Here is a 19,599-nt window from a genome sequence, read left to right on the forward strand (position 1 = left end):
ATGGAGAAGCTCTATACAAGTTAGCAAAAAACAAGACCAGGAGCTGACTGTAGCTCAGATCATGAACTACTTATTGTCAAATTCAGACTTAAATTGAAGAAGGTAGGGAAAGTCACCAGACCATTTAGGTATGACCTAAATCAAATCCCTTATGATTATACAGTGGAAGTGACAAACAGATTCCAAGGGCCTATATCTGATAGAGTGCCTAAAGAACTATGGATGGACATTTGTAACATTGTACAGGAGATGGTGATCAAAACCATCCCCAAGAAAAAGAAATATGAAAAGGCAAAATGGTTGTCTGAGGTCTTACAAATAGCTGTGAAAAGAAGAGAAGCTAAAGGCAAAGGAGAAAAGGAAAGATATACCCATTTGAATGCAGAGTTCCAAAGAATAGCAAGGAGAGATAAGAAAGCCTTCCTCTGTGATCAATGCAAAGAAATCGAGCAAAAAAATAGAATGGAAAAGACTTGAGATCTCTTCAAGAAAATTAGAGATACCAAGGGAAGATTTCATACAAAGATGGGCACAATAAAGGACAGACATGGTGTAGACCTAACAGAAGCAGAAGATATTAAGAGGTGGAAGAATACACAGAAGAACTGTACAAAAAAGATCTTCATGACCCAGATAATGATGATGGTTTGATCACTCACCTAGAGCCAGATATCCTTGAATGCAAAGGCAAGTCAATACGAACAAAGCTAGTGGAGGCAATGGAATTCCAGTTGAGCTATTTCAAATCCTAAAAGATGATGCTGTGAAAGTGCTGCACTCTATATGCCAGCAAATTTGGAAAACTCAGCAGTGGCCACAGGACTGGAAAAGGTCAGTTTTCATTCCAATCCCAAAGAAAGCCAAGGCCAAAAAAGTTCAAATTACCACACACTTGTACTCATCTGATACACTAGCAAAGTAATGCTCAAAATTCTCCAAGCCAAGCTTTAACAGTATGCGAACCATGAATTTCCAGATGTTCAAGCTGGATTTAGAAAATTCAGAGGAACCAGAGACCAAATTACCATCATCTGTTGGATCATCGAAAAAAAAAAAAAAAACAAGAGAGTTCCAGAAATAAAAAAAATCTACTTTTGCTTAATGACTATGCCAAAGCCTTTGACTGTGTAGATCACAACAAAATGTGGAAAATTCTGAAAGAGATGGGAATACCAGACCACCTGACCTGCTTCCTCAAAAATTGGTATGCAGATCAAGAAGCAACATTTAGAACTGGGCATGGAACAACAGACTGGTTCCAAATCGGGAAAGGAGTGTGTTAAAGCTGCATATTGTCACCTGGCTTATTTAAGTTATATGCAGAGTACTTCATGCAAAATGCCTGGTTGGATGAAGCACAAGCTGGAATCAAGATTGCTGGGAGAAATATCAATAACCTCAGATATGCAGATGACACCACTCTTATGGCAGAAATTGAACAACTAAAGAGCCTCTTGATGAAAGTGGAAAAGAGTGAAAAAGTTGGCTTTAAACTCAACATTCAGAAAACTAAGATCATGGCATCCAGTCCAATCATTTCATGGCAAATAGATGGGGAAACAATGGAAATGGTGACAGATTTTATTTTATTGGGCCCCAAAATCACTGCAGATGGTGACTGCAGCCATGACATTAAAAGACACTTGCTACTTGTGGAAGCCAAGCTATGACCAACCTAGACAGCATATTAAAAAGCAGAGACATTACTTTGCCAACAAAGGTCCATCTAGTCAAGGCTATGGTTTTTCCAATAATCATATATGGATGTGAGAACTGCACTATAAAGAAAGCTGAGCACTGAAGAATTGATGCTTTTGAACTGTGGAATTGGAGAAGACTCTTGAGAGTCCCTTGGACTGCATGGAGATCCAAGTAGTCTATCCTAAAGAAATCAGTCCTAAATATTCATTGGAAGGACTGATGTTGAAGCTGAAAATCCCATTACTTTGGCCACTTGATGTGAAGAACTTGACTCACTAGAAAAGACCCTGATGCTAGGAAAGATTGAGTACAGGAGGAGTAAGGGATGACCGAGGATGAGATGGCTGGATGGCATCACTGACTCGATGTTTGAGTAAGTTTGAGTAAGCTCTGAGAGTTGGTGATGGACAGGGAAACCTGGCATGCTGCAGTCCATGGGGTCAGAAAGAGTCGGACATGACTGAGTGACTGAGCTGAACTGAGTACCATCTGGGAAGCCCACATATAGATACATACATACGTACATACATAGATTCTGCTTTTGTGGTATATACTTATTATTGGTTCAATTTACTTCTTTGAAATTTAATGAAAACTAAAGTCATAAGTAGTTTAATCAAAGTCTTAGAGCAGTTTTTGCGATAATATATAAATAATTGACATTGTAATATATCTAACTTCTTATCTAGATAAATATTCCAGAACTTCTCTTCATTGTAGGTTTTTTCATATAGGCAAAAAAAAGCTTAATTCAGGAAATGAGAACCAAGAAAAATACCAGAATAATAAGTAGGTTAATAATATTGGTATTGACATTGAAGAATTAAGGAGAGATGACCATTTGTTCTCATGAGCAACTCAAGTGCTAATTCCCTTGGGTTCAAGACTCCCCTTTGTTTGGATGCATTAGATACATGATTATTTTACATTTAACTTACTCTAATGGATTGACAAAATCCATGAGAGTCCTTAATAGTATTTCTGCATGCAGATCAGGAACCCATCTGTAGGTAAGGTGAAACATGCAGTCACAAAGAGAAACATTAAATTACATGTTATACTTTAATATTTTGTCTATAATAAGTGCTCATATATAAATTTATGCAGCATAAAACATATCTTCTGCTTCTAAGATAAAACAGATTTTTTATTCTTTAACAATATCAGTTCAGTCCAGTTGCTCAGTCATGTCTGACTCTTTGCGACCCCATGAATCGCAGCATGCCAGGCCTCCCTGTCCATCACCAACTCCCGGAGTTCACTCAGACTCACGTCCATCGAGTCAGTGATGCCATCCAGCCATCTCATCCTCTGTCGTCCCCTTCTCCTCCTGCCCCCAATCCCTCCCAGCATCAGAGTCTTTTCCAATGAGTCAACTCTTCGCATGAGGTGGCCAAAAAACTGGAATTTCAGCTTTAGCATCATTCCTTCCAAAGAAATGCCAGGGCTGATCTCCTTCAGAATGGACAGGTTGGATCTCCTTGCAGTCCAAGGGACTCTCAAGAGTCTTCTCCAACACCACAGTTCAAAAGCATAAATTCTTTGGTGCTCAGCTGTCTTCACAGTCCAACTCTCACATCCATACATGACCACTATGTAGTGGGATAGAAGATATGTGGCAGGAATAATCCCATGTTAAGGGACAGTTTAATGGAACTTGGTTTGCATGTTCATGTATCATGTTTCAGAAGCCATTATCATAACAGCTCTGTCCATATATTTGAGATGAGAGAGAATTTCCTTGAGAGGGAAAGAAAATTTTTAATTTGTGGCCAATTTTTTCTTCCTTTTGAAGGTTTGTTAATGATAATTTGTCAGTAAATTGAGAATGAAATAATTGAAAATCCTAGGATATTTATTTATTTTACAGCCAGTAAGTTTGTGTTATCAATTATCATAACCTTAATGACTTTTATTTAACATATACTTTTAAGGTAAATCTTGAAAAACCATTATACTCTATCCTAAAAATTACACACACACACACCAAAAAAAAAAAAAAAAAACCACCTAGACTTCATTTTCTAAATCATTAAATGCTAAGGTTTTGCCTAGCTAATTGATCTTTGTATGTCTGAGTACCTAGATGACCTAAACAACTGGCCGATTTCATGAAATACATGAACTGTTTAAAAAAATCAGTCAAATGGATTACATAGTAGTGTCAATTGAAAGAAAAATGCACAATGTGGGAGTTAAGGTGTATTCATGGCCTTAACTGGGGACTACAGCCCTGGAGACAGCCTCTCAAGTAGCTCTGAGAAACTGCTCTAAGGAGGTAGAGGAGTAGGCTAGTTTATATGTGATTTTGTTTCTGTTATAGAATTCGATACAGCATACCTCTTAGTGAAAACTATTAGTTACAGAGAATAGAAGTCTCAACTTTATGATCGTAGTGTTCTGGGAATATGCAAGAAGTGAAGTTTATTAAAATTCTTCCTGAAATACATGTAACTATCTATGGCTCTGTTTGTCCAAAGCACACAGTCTCTTTTTATTTTCTTTAGCATCCTCTGTTGAAAGCATAGAGTGTACTGAGTCAGTCAAGGAGTATAGTGGATTAATCTTTGCGGACTTGGGTGGAGAGTGGGATTGTCTTTGCTCTTTTCTGCTTGAGTGCCCCCCTTTTGGTCATAAATTCAAAGTTGGGGAGGCATTTCATGTCCCATAGCCCTAGGAATGTTCATTCCTATGTCAAGGTCAGATTTCATTGATAAACAATCCAATGTGCTATGACTAGGTCCTTCTAATGGTAACCATAAATAGCTCTGGACTACCTGTCTTACTAGTCTGTATGATCCAGGAAATGATTCTCCCTTGTTGTTTCTTCTTACATCTACTATAGCACTACTATAATCATTTTAATTCTATATAGAACTGAATATGCAGTCAGTCATTTCAAGTCTCTTAGTAATCATTACTTTCGTCAGAGACTCAGCAGAATAAGCAGAATATATGTTACATTACCAGAAGTAATAATAAGGTCATAATGGGGATTCATGCACTGAACGGCCAGCATCAAACCAGTTCTTAAGAGATCACCAAGACTAGGGAACAGACTGTTTAAGGCAGAAATCTGATTTTCTTTTTTGTTTTTAATGTGGGATTAAATGTGTTCTATTAACAAGTCCAATTAAGTCATTACTCTTAAGTGACTCTTGCCATATAAATCCAGTCCATAGCTGAGGAAAGGCCCCCCCTGATAAGTGGGAAGTTATGGTTTTCTAGTGAAATTTAGCTTATTGTTCTGATTGAGCTTGAATAACTTTGATAGAAAATTCATATTTATGTTAAAATTTTCAAACGGACCATCCAATCAGAGTGTTAGAAATCTACCAAGGTGAACCACAAGTATTGGACGTAGATAATTGACCGTAGATCAAAACATTAGATTTTTAAAATTTTTCATAGGATTGTGCCTGTGTTAGAAAAACATTTGATTCCTATGTAGAAGTCCCAAGAAATCAAGATCTGCTCTGGTACTTTGGAATAAATATATGCTTCTGATGCCCTCATCTTCTCTTCCTATTGTGGATGCTGTTTTTCTTCTGTTTGAGCATTTGTGCGAAGGTGAGTTTGAGGCTAGCAATCCTCTCTACAGACAAGTCTGGTTCAGGGACCTTTTTTAAGTGGGAAATATGAATCTAAGAGTCAATTTCCTTTAGTTTTGTTGTGCATAAACAAGGTAAGAGTAGCTGATAAAGGTCTTTCCATCTAGGCGGGAGAGAGTCCTTTAAATGATATATTTTTTCCAGTATATATTCTCCGGAATGTACTTCATGGGGTATCTGATCCTTATCCAAAGACAGATTACTGTGATAAACTTCAGAAACAAGCTTAAAATGTCCTTTTAACAATTCATTTAAACTTTTGTGACACTATAATATATCAACAGGAGCCATTTAGGACTATAAAGGTATATTACTGAAATTTTTTTTTCTATAAAATTATCCTCATTTCCACCAAATACAGCCAAACTAAGACTAATTTAGTAAGTCTGGTTTCGATAAACTTGGCCTGATTATTTATATAAGTGTACCAAGAATAGCAATTGTTTATATAGGCTCTTTAAATTTGGTTGCATTTTTTTTTTTAATTATAAACAGTCCCAGACTAAAGTTTATAAGACTTCTCAAAGCCAGGAAAATTATGCCTAGGACTTGCCATCAGATTTACCTATGATACCTATAGATTTGGGTGAATTCCTCTCTTCTCAAGTTCCCCAGATAGCCTGAGAGTCCTTTCTTATTCACTTGATAAGGTTGCTGAAAGAAAAGAAAGTGTTGCTCAGTCAGATCCAACTCTGTGACCCCATGGACTGTAGCCCACTGGGCTCCTCCATCCATGGGATTTTCCAGGCAAGAATACTGGAGTGGGTTGCCATTTCCTTCTCCAGGAGATCTTCCCAACTCAGGGATTGAACCGCAGATCTCCTGCATTGCAGACTGACACTTTACTTTCTGAGCCACCAACCAAGGTTGCCAAGAACCCTAAAAATAAGGGAGTAGGCTGTCACTCTAAGGGGTTTCATGGCTTCATAAAGTCTTTCTTGGGGTTTCGCACGTGGCTCAGTGGTAAAGAATTCTCCTGAGACAAAGCTAGAGGCTCAGGAGACACAGGCTGGATCACTGGGTCAGGAAGATCCCTTGGAGAAGAAAATGGCAACCCACTCCAGTATTCTTGCCAGGATAATCCCATAGACAGAGAATCCTAGCACACTGCAGTCCATTGGATCGTTAAGAGTCGGATATGGACATGAGCACAACTGAGCAACAGAGCAAGCACACACGCACAAAGTTTGTATTAGTTTTTTAAAGCTGACTGGTTATATCTGATTCTATGTTTATTCTGAAACACAACATTCCAGTCAAAGCTATAATAACATAACCAATGTTTCCATTGTGCCCTGTTAAAAGGAGAACAGATTTTTATTGAACTTATGCAAATAACTTTATTTCCATGAAAATAAGAATAAAAAGTATCCAATTCTGGAGGGATCAGGTAGGAAAAAAAGATGTTTCGCTTCTACTTACAAAGGTATAATTTATCAAATGATTGTTAGTCATTGTACAAGAAATATTTCCTTATATCTAGAAAAACAAAGCTAAGCAGTGATATTTTAGACAAAAAGTCTAAAGAGAAAAAATAGTCTAAAAAATTATAACCCTATCATCAGTTCATTCAGTCCTAGGCAATTAATTTTGTTGCTTTCCTGTTAACAATTTTATGAAGTCATCAGTTTGTTCATTAGAATTCTTTAATTTCTTACCCAGTTCTGTAGTATAATCTGAAAGTTGTCAAAAACCTGTAATTGTCTGTAAAGCAATTATCCTTCAATAAAAAATAAATTAATTAAAAAAATACCTGTAATTGTCCCCAAAAAAGCCCTTTCTATGAATCTTCTTGAAGATGAAGAATTTTCATAAAAGTAATAGAATAAAATAACTATAAATGACAAAAGACTTTTAAAATGGCATCTTTAAGGATCTGATTACTATTGACAAAGAAATTTGGTTATTTCTGTTACATTTTAAGATAATTTGGACTATAAATGATAACATAGGACAACTAAATTTTAGCAATTTCATATAAACTCTAGAATATTTACATTAACAATATTTATTCATACAATATTACCTAAGATTCATCATCATTCATTTAACAATGTTAATCATATAATTAATATATCAAGTAAACCTAAATAATTTAATAACTTTCTCTGTTTGTTTTTTTTTTTTTTTTCTTTGATTTTTCTGGGGCTCTCTGAGAAATGCCAACATTAGCAAGAGGTCATAACAGAGAGATTCAAATTCTAGTTTTGCAAAAGTTTATTTTTAATATTAGAATTCTTTCAACCAATTAAGTTCATGTTAATCTTAGCCAGCCCTGACTGTACATCAAATTCTTTCTCAAGATTTCTTTTCCATAAGCCTATAATTTGCATTTTTTGTTTTAGATTTTATCCTTTAAGTTCTCTTTTTTCTTTTTCTCTTAGACTGTCTTTTGAAAATAATTACTTTGTTTTCCCTTAATAGAATGCATTTCCTTTCTATTTACCCTTTTAAAAGTTTTTTTGCATATGAAAACATTTTCTTTATTTTAGTGGTTCTAATTTCACATATTAATCATAATTTTCAAACCTTAAGAACTCCATCTTTAGTGAAAACCAAGAAAAAACAGTTGTAAACTATCACATTAGCATGCCTGATTGTCAAACTTATGAACATATTCCGTTACCTCTAGAAACACACATTTTTCCACAATGTAATTTTTTCTCCAATGTGGTACAAGACATGTGCCCAGTGAACCAAACATCTTTATTTTTTTTTGTAAGAATATGAAATTTGAGATTTTAATTGCTAAGCAAGTATAAATTTTCCTGTATTTTATTTGGAAATAATCTAGACAGTTGATCAATCCCTATCATTTAACTTAGTAAAACTCTAAAGTTTCAAGTTACCAGAAGATCTAGAGAAACTATCTTTAAGTAGAAATAGAGTAAGACATAAACATTCTTAGCATTCACCTAAAAATCATGCTTGCATTGAAATTTCTTTATGAAAATATCATTTTTCTTGCTGACAAATTTTGTTAGTGGTAACATGATCTTTTTTGACATTCAGCAAACATAGATACAATAATGTTGTCATGCTATTGTTTTTTACTTAAACCAATAAGCTTGTTTCTATTGGGTAATGATTAATCCTCAATCATGTGATCTTAAAAAAAATTGGGTTAACTTGTATTTCTGAGAATTTCTTGAAGCACTTCATTATATTTAAGCCAATTAAATAGGTCTCTCTTACAGTTTAATTTTTATAAAACATTACCAAAGGTAGAAACATATAATATTCTATAATATATACACAGACATATAATCAGAGATCTCACAGCTTCATTTTAAAACTTAAGACATGAATCTGGTATTACAATATAAAACTCACTAGTTCATAATAACTGTTGGAATGAGTTTATTCTTGGAGTTTACTCTTGGATAAAAGCTAACCCCCCCCCCCCTTTTTTTTTTCAATCTCAGAAATTAGAGATGGTCTAGATAAGAGTTTCTGAGAAGACCTGGTAGAACATTTACATCTCAAAGACTCAGGGAGATCATTGTAAGCTCTTCCTAGAAGGACTTTTGTTCCCTTAGGGTAAGAATTTTGAAAGAATATTATACAAAGCCAGCTTTTTCTCTAACTGCATATGTAAAAGCCACTGTTGGAATGTCAGGAGAGTCCCATCAAGACCTTTTTCAGGATGAAGTTTTCTTAATTTCCAAACTACTTGCAAGTATAAGCTCATATATATATATATATATATATATGAACCTGGCAGGATATGAGTCAAAGGTTTATCTGACACCACTTTCTTCTGCTTTGAAGCCTTTGTTTCCCATTTAAATGTCAGTTTGTCAGAATAAAAGACTGCATGGTGGGCTGGTATGCTGTTTGGCTTAACACCTCTAGGAAGCACCCTGGATTCATCTCAGCTCTTTCACATGTCTGTTTCTCCCTCTGGCTGTATAAAATTTCCATGGATATTTGGAACACTGGATGGCCAATGTTATATGTGTCCCCAAAGCCAGTGTCTTTGAATTAAGTAGTGGGTCTCCTCATGGGACCATTGCATGGTGTGAGGGCTTGCCCTTGCCACTGTCATAACTTTCCCAGTTGACTAAGAAAGCTGTAACTGGTTGGGAAAAGCTGTGTCTCTTATCTTTGGAGCTGAAAGTGCTCACATGGTAACTTATTCAGACAAACTCTGCTTAAAGTATTCAAGAAAAGATGCCAATCAAGCCTCCTATGTAATCATCCAGTCCAAACTACTCTGTGTATTTCAACTGAGCAAGCTCCCAACCTCTCTCAACTGGAATAACCCACTCAGTAGCTTTTAACTGAGCAAAATCTTCCCATTGTCTTTCATCCGGGTAACCTAGTTACCTCTTCTTGAATATAAGTTGAAGGAAAACTTACTCTTAATGGCAAGGAGTTTAACAATCACCAAAAAAAAAAAAAAAAACCTTAAGAACTGTGAATCAACACAGGAGATCCAAGACCTAGGAGAGACTAACCCAGTTGTCTAGATTCCCTGAGGGTGTAGATTAGCACAAAGGGCCTTTTCTGGAGGGTCAAGGCCCCAGATAGAGTTCAGGCAAATGAGACAAGTATATTCTGAGTCCCTTAGTGGTCACCAAAATTTTCACTGAAAGACAAATGCACAACACTCATGTTGTGAGTATAGCTTTATCCAGGGTCTGAATGATAACTATAGCCCAGGAGATAGCCTCTTAGATAACTCTAAGGAACTGCTACAAAGATGTAGTGGTGAAAGCTAGTTTATATGTGACTTAAAGGGACTATTTCATGCAAAGATGGGCTCAATAAAGGACAGAAATGGTATGGACCAAACAAGCAGAAGATATTAAGAAGAGGTGGAAGAATACACAAAGAACTGTACAAAAAAGATCTTCATTACCCAGATAATCACGATGGTGTGATCACTCACCTAGAGCCAGGCATCCTAGAATGTGAAGTCAAGTGGGCCTTAGGAAGCATCACTATGAACAAAGCTAGTGGAGGTGATGGAATTCCAGTTGAGCTATTTCAAATCCTGAAAGATGATGCTGTGAAAGTGCTATACTCAATATGCCAGCAAATCTGGAAAACTCAGCAGTGGCCACAGGACTGGCAAAGGTCAGTTTTCATTCCAATCCCAAAGAAAGGCAATGCCAAAGAATGCTCAAACTACCACACAATTGCACTCATCTCACACACTAGCAAAGTAATGCTCAAAATTCTCCAAGTCAGGCTCAACAATACATGAACTGTGAACTACCAGTTGTTCAAGCTGGTTTTAGAAAAGGCAGAAGAACCAGAGATCAAATTGTCAACATCTGCTGGATTATCAAAAAAGCAAGAGAGTTCCAGAAAAACATTTCTGCTTTATTGACTATGCCAAAGCCTTTGACTGTGTGGATCACAATAAACTGTGGAAAATTCTTAAAGAGATGGGAGTACCAGATCACCTGACCTGCCTCTTGAGAAATCTGTATGCAGGTCAGGAAGCAACAGTTAGAACTGGACTTGGAACAACAGACTGGTTCCGAATAGGAAAAGGAGTACGTCAAGGCTGTATACTGTCACCCTGCTTATTTAACTTATATGCAGAGTACATCATGAGAAACGCTGGGCTGCATGAAGCACAAGCTGGAATCAAGATTGCAGGGAGAAGTATCAGTAACCTCAGATATGGAGGAGACACCACTCTTATGGCAGAAAGTGAAGAAGAACTAAAGAGCCTCTTGATGAAAGTGAAAGAGGAGAGTGAAAAAGTTGGCTTAAAGCTCAACATTCAGAAAACTAAGATCATGGCATCTGGTTGCATCACTTCATGGCAAATAGATGGGGAAACAGTGGAAACAGAGGCAAGACTTTCTTTTTTCAGGCTCTAAAATCACTGCAGATGGTGATTGCAACCATGAAATTAAAAGACTCTTGCTCCTTGGGAGGAAAGTTATGACCAAACTAGACAGGATATTAAAAAGCAGAGACGTTACATTGCCAACAAAGGTCTGTCTAGTCAAAGCTATGCTTTTTCTAGTTAGTCATGTGTGGATGTGAGAGTTGGACTGTGAACAAAGCTGAACACTGAAGAATTGATGCTTTTGAACTATGGTGTTAGAGAAGACTCTTGAGAGTCCCTTGCACTGCAAGGAGATCCTACCAGTCCTTCCTAAAGGAAATCAGTCCTGAATATTCATTGCAAAAACTGATGTTGAAGCTGAAACTCCAGTACTTCAGCCACCTGATGCGAAGAACTGACTCATTTGAAAAAACCCCGATGCTGGGAAAGATTGAAGGCAGGAGGAGAAGGGGACAACAGTGGATGAGATGGTTGAATGGCATCATTGACTCAATGGACGTAAGTCTGAGTAAACTCCAGGAGTTGGTGATAGACAGGGAGGCCTGGCGTGCTGCAGTCCATGGGGTCACTGAGAGTCGGACACGACTGAGTGAACTGAACTGAACTTTTGTTGTTAGGTAATGCAGTCAGCATGCATCTTGGTAGAAACCTACCGCTAGTCACAAAAAACAGAAATCTCAATGTAATGATTGTATTGCTTTTATGTATTGGAAGATGTTAAGAAGTGTGATTTATTGGAATTCTTTCTGAAGTGCATGTGACTGTGTAAGGGTCTGTTTGTCCAAACCACAAGCATTCTGTCATTGTCTTTAATTTCCTCTGTCTGAAACATTGAGTTCACTGTCAGTCAGCAACTACAGTGGGTTAATCTTTGTAAAGTTGAATGGAGAGCAAAATACTCTTTGCTCTTCTTTTGTTTGCCATATCTTTGGTAGAAAAATAAGTAGTGAAAAATGTGCACTTCTGAAGCCTTATTTTTATTGTTGTGATACGAATGCTTGTATTTTGGTTTCCCCCATGTAATTTGGTAGTAAATAAAATAAGCAATCTCAAACATGAATGATAGTATTAAAAAACATGGGCTTAGACTATAAAGCAATGCTATTCTCTAACATAGACACACCCAGAGAAGCATACAGACATGAATACAAGCCCTTTGTTGTATAGGGGACCATCTAAGGTGTTTATTTTTTCTTTTTCCATTTTTTTAACTAGAGTCTTCAGTTTAATATCTGAGTGTTCTCTGTGTTTTATGCAAATTAGATAATCACAAATTTTAGATTTAGTGATAACTAAAGCAGTTGCTTATACAGTACTGTAAATTATCAGTCTAAAAAAATAGAAAATCTACCTAGGTTACTAAAAAATGATATATTCAAAATAACTGGATAACTAATACCTTTTAAATATTGTAGATTTGTGTTTTTGTAGAATAAGTTATAAGTTTCTAATTTAAGGTGAAAAATGTCCTCAGAGTTGTAGTGGAGATTGATTTTTTTAAATATTTTTAAAATACTAGCTGGTTCTGAATCCAAAGATTAATACTGATTATGACTAGAATGTAATCAAAGTTAGTTCAGTTCAGTTCAGTCGCTCAGTTGTGTCTGACTCTTAGCGACCCCATAGACTCCAGGACTCCCAGTCCATCACCAGCTCCCGGAGTTTACTCAAACTCATGTGCATTGAGTTGGTGATGCCATCCAACTGTCTCATCCTCTGTGGTCCCTTTTTCCTCCCGCCTTCAATCTTTCCTAGCACCAGGGTCTTTTCAAACGAGTCAGTTCTTCACATCAGGTGGCCAAAGTATTGGATTTTCAGCTTCAACATCAGTCCTTCCAATGAATATTCAGGACTGATTTCCTTTAGGAAGGACTGGTTGGATCTCCTTGCAGTCCAAGGGACTCTCAAGAGTCTTCTCCAACACCACAGTTCAAAAGCATCAATTCTTCAGCACTCAGCTTTCTTTATAGTCCAACTCTCACATCCATGCATGACTATTAGAAAAACCATAGCCTTGACTAGACGAACCTTTGTTGGCAAAGTAATGCCTCTGCTTTTTAATATCCTGTCTAGTTTGGTCATAACTTTTCTTCCAAGGAGTAAGCACCTTTTAATTACATGGCTGCAATCACCATTTGCAGTGATTTTGGAGCCTGAAAAAAGAAAGTCTGACACTGTTTCCCCATCTATTTGCCATGAAGTGATGCAACCGGATGCCATGATCTTAGTTTTCTGAATGTTGAGCTTTAAGCCAACTTTTTCACTCTCCTCTTTCACTTTCATCAAGAGGCTCTTTAGTTCTTCTTCACTTTCTGCCATAAGAGTGGTGTCTCCTCCATATCTGAGGTTACTGATACTTCTCCCTGCAATCTTGATTCCAGCTTGTGCTTCATGCAGCCCAGCGTTTCTCATGATGTACTCTGCATATAAGTTAAATAAGCAGGGTGACCATTTACAGCTTTCATGTACTCCTTTTCCGATTCGGAACCAGTCTGTTGTTCCATGTCCAGTTCTAACTGTTGCTTCCTGACCTGCATACAGATTTCTCAAGAGGCAGGTCATGTGGTCTAGTATTCCCATCTCTTTCAGAATTTTCCAAAGTTAAGGACCACCGATAATTTGTTTTTTATTGTGAAAATTATCTCTGCATTAACCAATTTGCTCAAAGCCTTTTTCAAACAGTGATCCCATGTAATTAAGAAAGATATCACAAACATAGAGACAGCATACATTTTACAGAATATTTGTTCTGCCAGTAACTTGGTTACATTGTACATGAACATTTTCCTTATTCCCATTCTTTCTCTCTCTTATGTCTTCCTTTTTTTCATCTTTTTAGAAAACTTTGTTCAATTATTCAAGGAATAATTTTTATCATTTATGTGTGCTAGACCTTGGAGCTCTACAAAGGAATAGATAGACTTGGTTTTAATTTAAGAGCTTCCACTATAATTTACGGAGAAGACAATGGCACTCCACTCTAGTACTCTTGCCTGGAAAATCCCATGGATGGAGGAGCCTGGTGGGCTGCAGTCCATGCGGTCACTAAGAGTCGGACACGACTGAGCGACTTCACTTTCACTTTTCACTTTCATGCATTGGAGAAGGAAATGGCAACCCATTCCGGTGTTCTTGCCTGGAGAATCCCAGGGACGGGGGAGCCTGGTAGGCTGCCATCTCTGGGGTTGCACAGAGTCGGACATGACTGAAGTGACTTAGCAGCAGCAGTATAATTTAGGTATTTTTGGTATGATATGGTGACAATACAGTATAGTACCTGCTACAATAGCTGTTATGTAGGGTGCTTATTAGTTTTTTTTTTTTTATTACTTCTGTAACAAATTACCACAAATTTTATGACTTAAAACAATGCAAATTTATTACCTTACATTTCTCTTTGTCTGAAATCAGAGATTTTACAGGACTATTAACAAGATGTTGTCAAGATAGGATTTTTTTTTTTCTAGAAGGTTTAGCGGAACATGTTTTCTTTCCCAGCTTCTAGGAGCTGCTTACATTCCTTGTTTATGGTTCTTTTCCTCCAAAGTCTTGAAATTCAGTAACATTGTATGCCTTTGATTATTCTATCACACTTATATCCCCTCTGACTCTACTCAACCTGGAAAAGTTCTCTGAATTTGAGATCATGTGATTATGTTGAACCCAACCAGATAATTCAAAATGATCTCATCCCAACATCCATAATCTTAGTTACATCTACAAAGTTTATTTTACCATAGATGTTTAGTTGTTCTAGGGATTAGGATGTAAACGTTCTTGGAGAGCCAGCATTCTGCCCATCAGATGCTACCCAAGTCCAGAAGAATACCTCGTCTAGAACAGAGATAAAGAGTGTGTTCAAGGATGACTTTCTGGAGGAGTAATTCCAGTTTGGACCTAAAGGACAGGTAGTCATTAACTAGGCTATATAGAGAGGGTAGAACTGGTGACCATTCCTGGAATAGAACATGCAAAGACCAGAAGTTAAATGAGTGGCTTTTAGGAACTAAAAATTCTCAGTATTATTTTTAATAATACTGTCATGTTAAAAATAATACTGAGAATTTTTAGTATGACACAAGCAGAGTGGTGCAGCATATTTGTGAGACAAATATCAACAGACCCAATCCTATGGAACTTTGGTGACCAAAGTGAAGAATCTAGACTTTATTCCATGAATGGTGTAAACCACTGGAAACTTTTAAGTAGATGAATGATATGATCAAGTTTCTAACTTTGTAAGTTGGTCCTGGCTGAAGTGCAGGGAAAAGATTGAAGGGAATGAGTTATGGTGGCCATAAAATCTTGAAAGCAGCCAGTATAGTGATTTAAGCTGGGAATTTGGTGGAGGGCTAAATATGAGTATTGGTAGAACTGGGAAATGTAGAAGGAGAAGGAAAAGTTATGATGGTCAGAGTGAGTGAGTGTTGCTGTTGCCAGGTTGACTTTGACTGATCCTTTAGGTGTACATTTTCAGTCTGCGGCCCTGAAGTTTGAGTAAGAAATCTGAGCTGAAGATAATAATTAAGGACTTAAGGGGTACAGAGGATTATGCTCTTTGTGAGGATCAGAAAAGAGAGTGTCAGTCTATGCCTTTGGAAACCCATTAGTTAAGAGAGGTACAGAGGGAGAAGCATTCAACAAATAGATGAACAGAAAATGATATGCCCAGAAAGATGGTGGGGGTGTGAAGCAGAGGTGAGGGACAGAAAGGTAAGGTGTGAAAGGACATTTCAAGAATGATGGTGTAGTCAATGCTCCAAGGCTATCATTGACTATCAAGTCTGAAAGATAAAAAGTAAAAGATAGTTCAGGATGTTATTACTCTGGCAAGAGTTAGCAGTTTTAAGGAATAGGTAGACTGAAAATCTAGAGTTAAGTGTGTTGAGAAGAGAATGGACACATAAAAGATGGAGAAAACTGTGCTTTTTGGACGTGTGAGAAGCACTAGATACTTGGGTATGTTGAATGCTGATAAGAAGGTGTTAATCCTCCTCACCCACTGATATGTCTCCCATGCAGTAAATGCTCACAGCAGAGATAGAGGGAGTGCTCCTCAAACTTATTCTCAGTAAGTGGCCTTAATGGTAGATGCAAGAAATATATCCCCCTGGAGAGACAGTGATGTGTCCAAAGCTTCTACAAGATCTTTCATAACCTATAGGAATCCTTATTTATTGAGTCCAGAAGCATCACAGAAGAGATACAGCTGGTCCTCCAGGTGACAACTGTAGAATTGTTGTGTGTATTGTTGTGTGTAATGTAAACTATCTGGAGCCTCCCTGATAGCTCATCTGGTAAAGAATCCACATGCAACATAGGCTCTCACGTTTGATCCTGGGTCAGGAAGATCCACTGGAGAAGGGATAGACTACCCATTCCAGTATTCATGGGCTTCCCTAGTGACTCTGAGGGTCAAAAATCCACTTGCAATGAGGGAGACCTGGGTTCAATCCCCGGGCTGGGAAGATCCCCTGGAGGAGGACATGGCAACCTACTCCAGTAGTCTTTCCTGGAGAATGCCCATGGACAGGGGAGCCTGGCAGGTTATAGTTCATGGGGTTGCAAAGAGTTGGACATGACTGAGCAACACAGCACATGTAAACTGTTTCACAATGAGAAAGTAATCTATGTATCATCAACTTATAGCAAGCATTTCCAAAACAGCCATTTAAGACTGGAAATAGATTAATAAAGCTCCCTACTATTTAAAATAACCAGCCGTGACTCTCACTAATGGCCCACTAATGAAGAAACAAAGAAAAAGTATTAATTCTGGGAAAACTTAAAAACCTAGAGGAAGTGTGTTAGTAGCAAAGTTGAGTCAAGTTACAGACTGTCTTAGAATCCATTAAACATAATTATCAAGTACTCACAGCTTTGAAAAATGACTCTGCATTGTCATTACTCAAAAGTTGGGACTACACCTAAAAGGTCCATAAAAGTCAACTGGTAATCTTAGGTCATATTCTAAAATCTTTGAGTTAAAAAGGTCTCTCAAAGTGCAAGTCATATCTTTTTCTCAGATTAAATTACCCAACTTGCTTTGAGCATTTATTTCAATATATTGTTTCTGTCAGCATTTCTGAGTTCCTGATAACAGGAATCAAAATAAATTACACTTTGTCCGCCACACCCCAGGTGACACCCAGGCTAACTCCAAGGCCATTGTCTGGGAGGATATAATTTTTTTCCTTGAATAAACAAACTATTTTTTTAAAAGTCACTTGAAAAAAAGGCAGAGTTATACTTACCCCATTTTGTTCACTTCCCTGGAAACCATTACTTTCAAGGAAAATGGAGACAAGGTAGTCAGTTTTTATCAACAAATTATAAAGACATCAATATAAATCAACAAGAATTTTTCTAGTTGTCAAGCCACTGTAGCAATTTTTTCTAAATATTTTTTGCCACTCTCCAATATGAAGCCTTTTTTCCCCCCAATTAACTTAAATTTCAAAGTTGCTGTGGGAATTGCTTCATTGTCCTAGGATTTACTTCTGTGTTAAAGGAAAAAAAAGTGGAAAAAAAAAAAAAAAGAAAGGCTTTATTTGACTTAATTGCTTAAGAGCTTTGAAATGTGAACAACTTAGCAAAACAACAGATGTGAAATTAACACATCCATGTCTCTTGTTGGAACAGGGAAAAGCAGAAAGAAGGAGAAATGCCAGGATGCTGACTTGTACCCTCTAGTGGAAACAGAACCATGTCCTTGTGATGTGTTTACATCTCATCCTTATGGAAACTGGTCAGATTGCATCCTTCCTGAGAGCAGAAAGGAGCCTCATAGAGGACTGCGGCTACAAGGAGATACCAAAGAATGTGGACAAGGCCTGCGCTTTAGAGCAGTAGCCTGCTCTGATAAAAATGGAAGACCTGTTGACCCTGTCCACTGCAACAGTTCTGGTAAGGAAATGGGTGAGGAGTAACCCATGAGAATACTGACATGTAGCCCAGGATGTGTGTCCCAGGTCTAGAACTCATAACCTTGTTTCTTAATATTTGCTTCAGTTTTCCTTTGTCAAAAACACACTGCCTCTCATTAAGCATGAATATAGGAAATTTACATATACAGTGGTTATCTGGAATGTGAGTGTTCGGATCTTTGACTCACGTCTCTCTATACTTCTATGTGTGAGCACAGGCTTTCTCTGAGAGAGCCAAACCTAACACAAATGAATATATTTTATGCTGTTTATTGGTGCTTTAATCACTTCTATAGAAGGCATCAGACCTTCAGTGTCTCATAAGGGTGTTGACAAAATACCAATGAAAAAGTTAATACTAAATGTTGTACAGTACAGTGTATAAGTACACGTAAATTAAGACTAGAATTATAGAAAAGAAATTAGGCAAGCTGGAGGAATTTTTGAAACTTTAAACAGGGAGTTCAGTTCAGTTCAGCTCAGTTGCTTAGTCGTGTCCGACTCTTTGCGACCCCATGAATCACAGCACACCAGGCCTCCCTGTCCATCACCAACTCCCAGAGTTCACTCAAACTCACGTCCATCGAGTCAGTGATGCCATCCAGCCATCACATCCTCTCTCGTCCCCTTCTCCTCCTGCCCCCAATCCCTCCCAGCATCAGAGTCTTTGCCAATGAGTCAACTCTTCACATGAGGTGGCCAAAGTACTGGAGTTTCAGCTTTAGCATCATTCCTCCAAAGAAATCCCAGGGCTGATCTCCTTCAGAATGGATTGGTTAGATCTCCTTGCAGTCCAAGGGACTCTCAAGAGTCTTCTCCAACACCACAGTTCAAAAGCATCAATTCTTCGGCACTCAGCCTTCTTCACAGTCCACCTCTCACATACATACAAGACCACAGGAAAAACCATAGCCTTGACTAGATGGACCTTTGTTGGCAAAGTAATGTCTCTGCTTTTGAATATGCTATCTAGATTGGTCATAACTTTCCTTCCAAGGAGTAAGCTTCTTTTAATTTAATGGCTGCAATCACCATCTGCAGTGATTTTGGAGCCCCCAAAAATAAAGTCTGACACTGTTTCCACTGTTTCCCCGTCTATTTCCCATGAAGTGATGGGACAGGACGCCATGATCTTCGTTTTCTGAATGTTGAGCTTTAAGCCAACTTTTTCACTCTCCACTTTCACTTTCATCAAGAGGCTCTTTAGTTCCTCTTCACTTTCTGCCATAAGGGTGGTGTCATCTGCATATCTGAGGTTATTGATATTTCTCCCGGCAATCTTGATTCCAGTTTGTGCTTCTTCCAGTCCAGCATTTCTCATGATGTACTCTGCATAGAAGTTAAATAAACAGGGTGACAATATACAGCCTTGACGTACTCCTTTTCCTATTTGGAACCAGTCTGTTGTTCCATGTCCAGTTCTAACTGTTGCTTCCTGACCTGCATACAACTTTCTCAAGAGGCAGGTCAGGTGGTCTGGTATTCCCATCTCTTTCAGAATTTTCCACAGTTTATTGTGATCCACACAGTCAAAGACAGAGGCATAGTC

The 19,599-nt window shown here is 37.7% G+C and overlaps 1 protein-coding gene across 1 annotated transcript in view; it reads left to right on the forward strand.

The window, feature by feature from the left end:
• Positions 1-19,599, forward strand: part of THSD7B (thrombospondin, type I, domain containing 7B) — a 724,891-nt gene that overhangs the window by 407,618 nt on the left and 297,674 nt on the right. Inside the window, exon 13 of the mRNA XM_010853704.1 lies at positions 17,767-18,030. Coding sequence (XP_010852006.1) covers positions 17,767-18,030 — 264 coding nt within the window. The remainder of the gene's footprint in view (positions 1-17,766; positions 18,031-19,599) is intronic.

Source organism: Bison bison, unplaced genomic scaffold, assembly GCF_000754665.1.
Source record: "Bison bison bison isolate TAMUID 2011002044 unplaced genomic scaffold, Bison_UMD1.0 scf7180017864330, whole genome shotgun sequence".
Taxonomy (NCBI): Eukaryota; Metazoa; Chordata; class Mammalia; order Artiodactyla; family Bovidae; genus Bison; species Bison bison.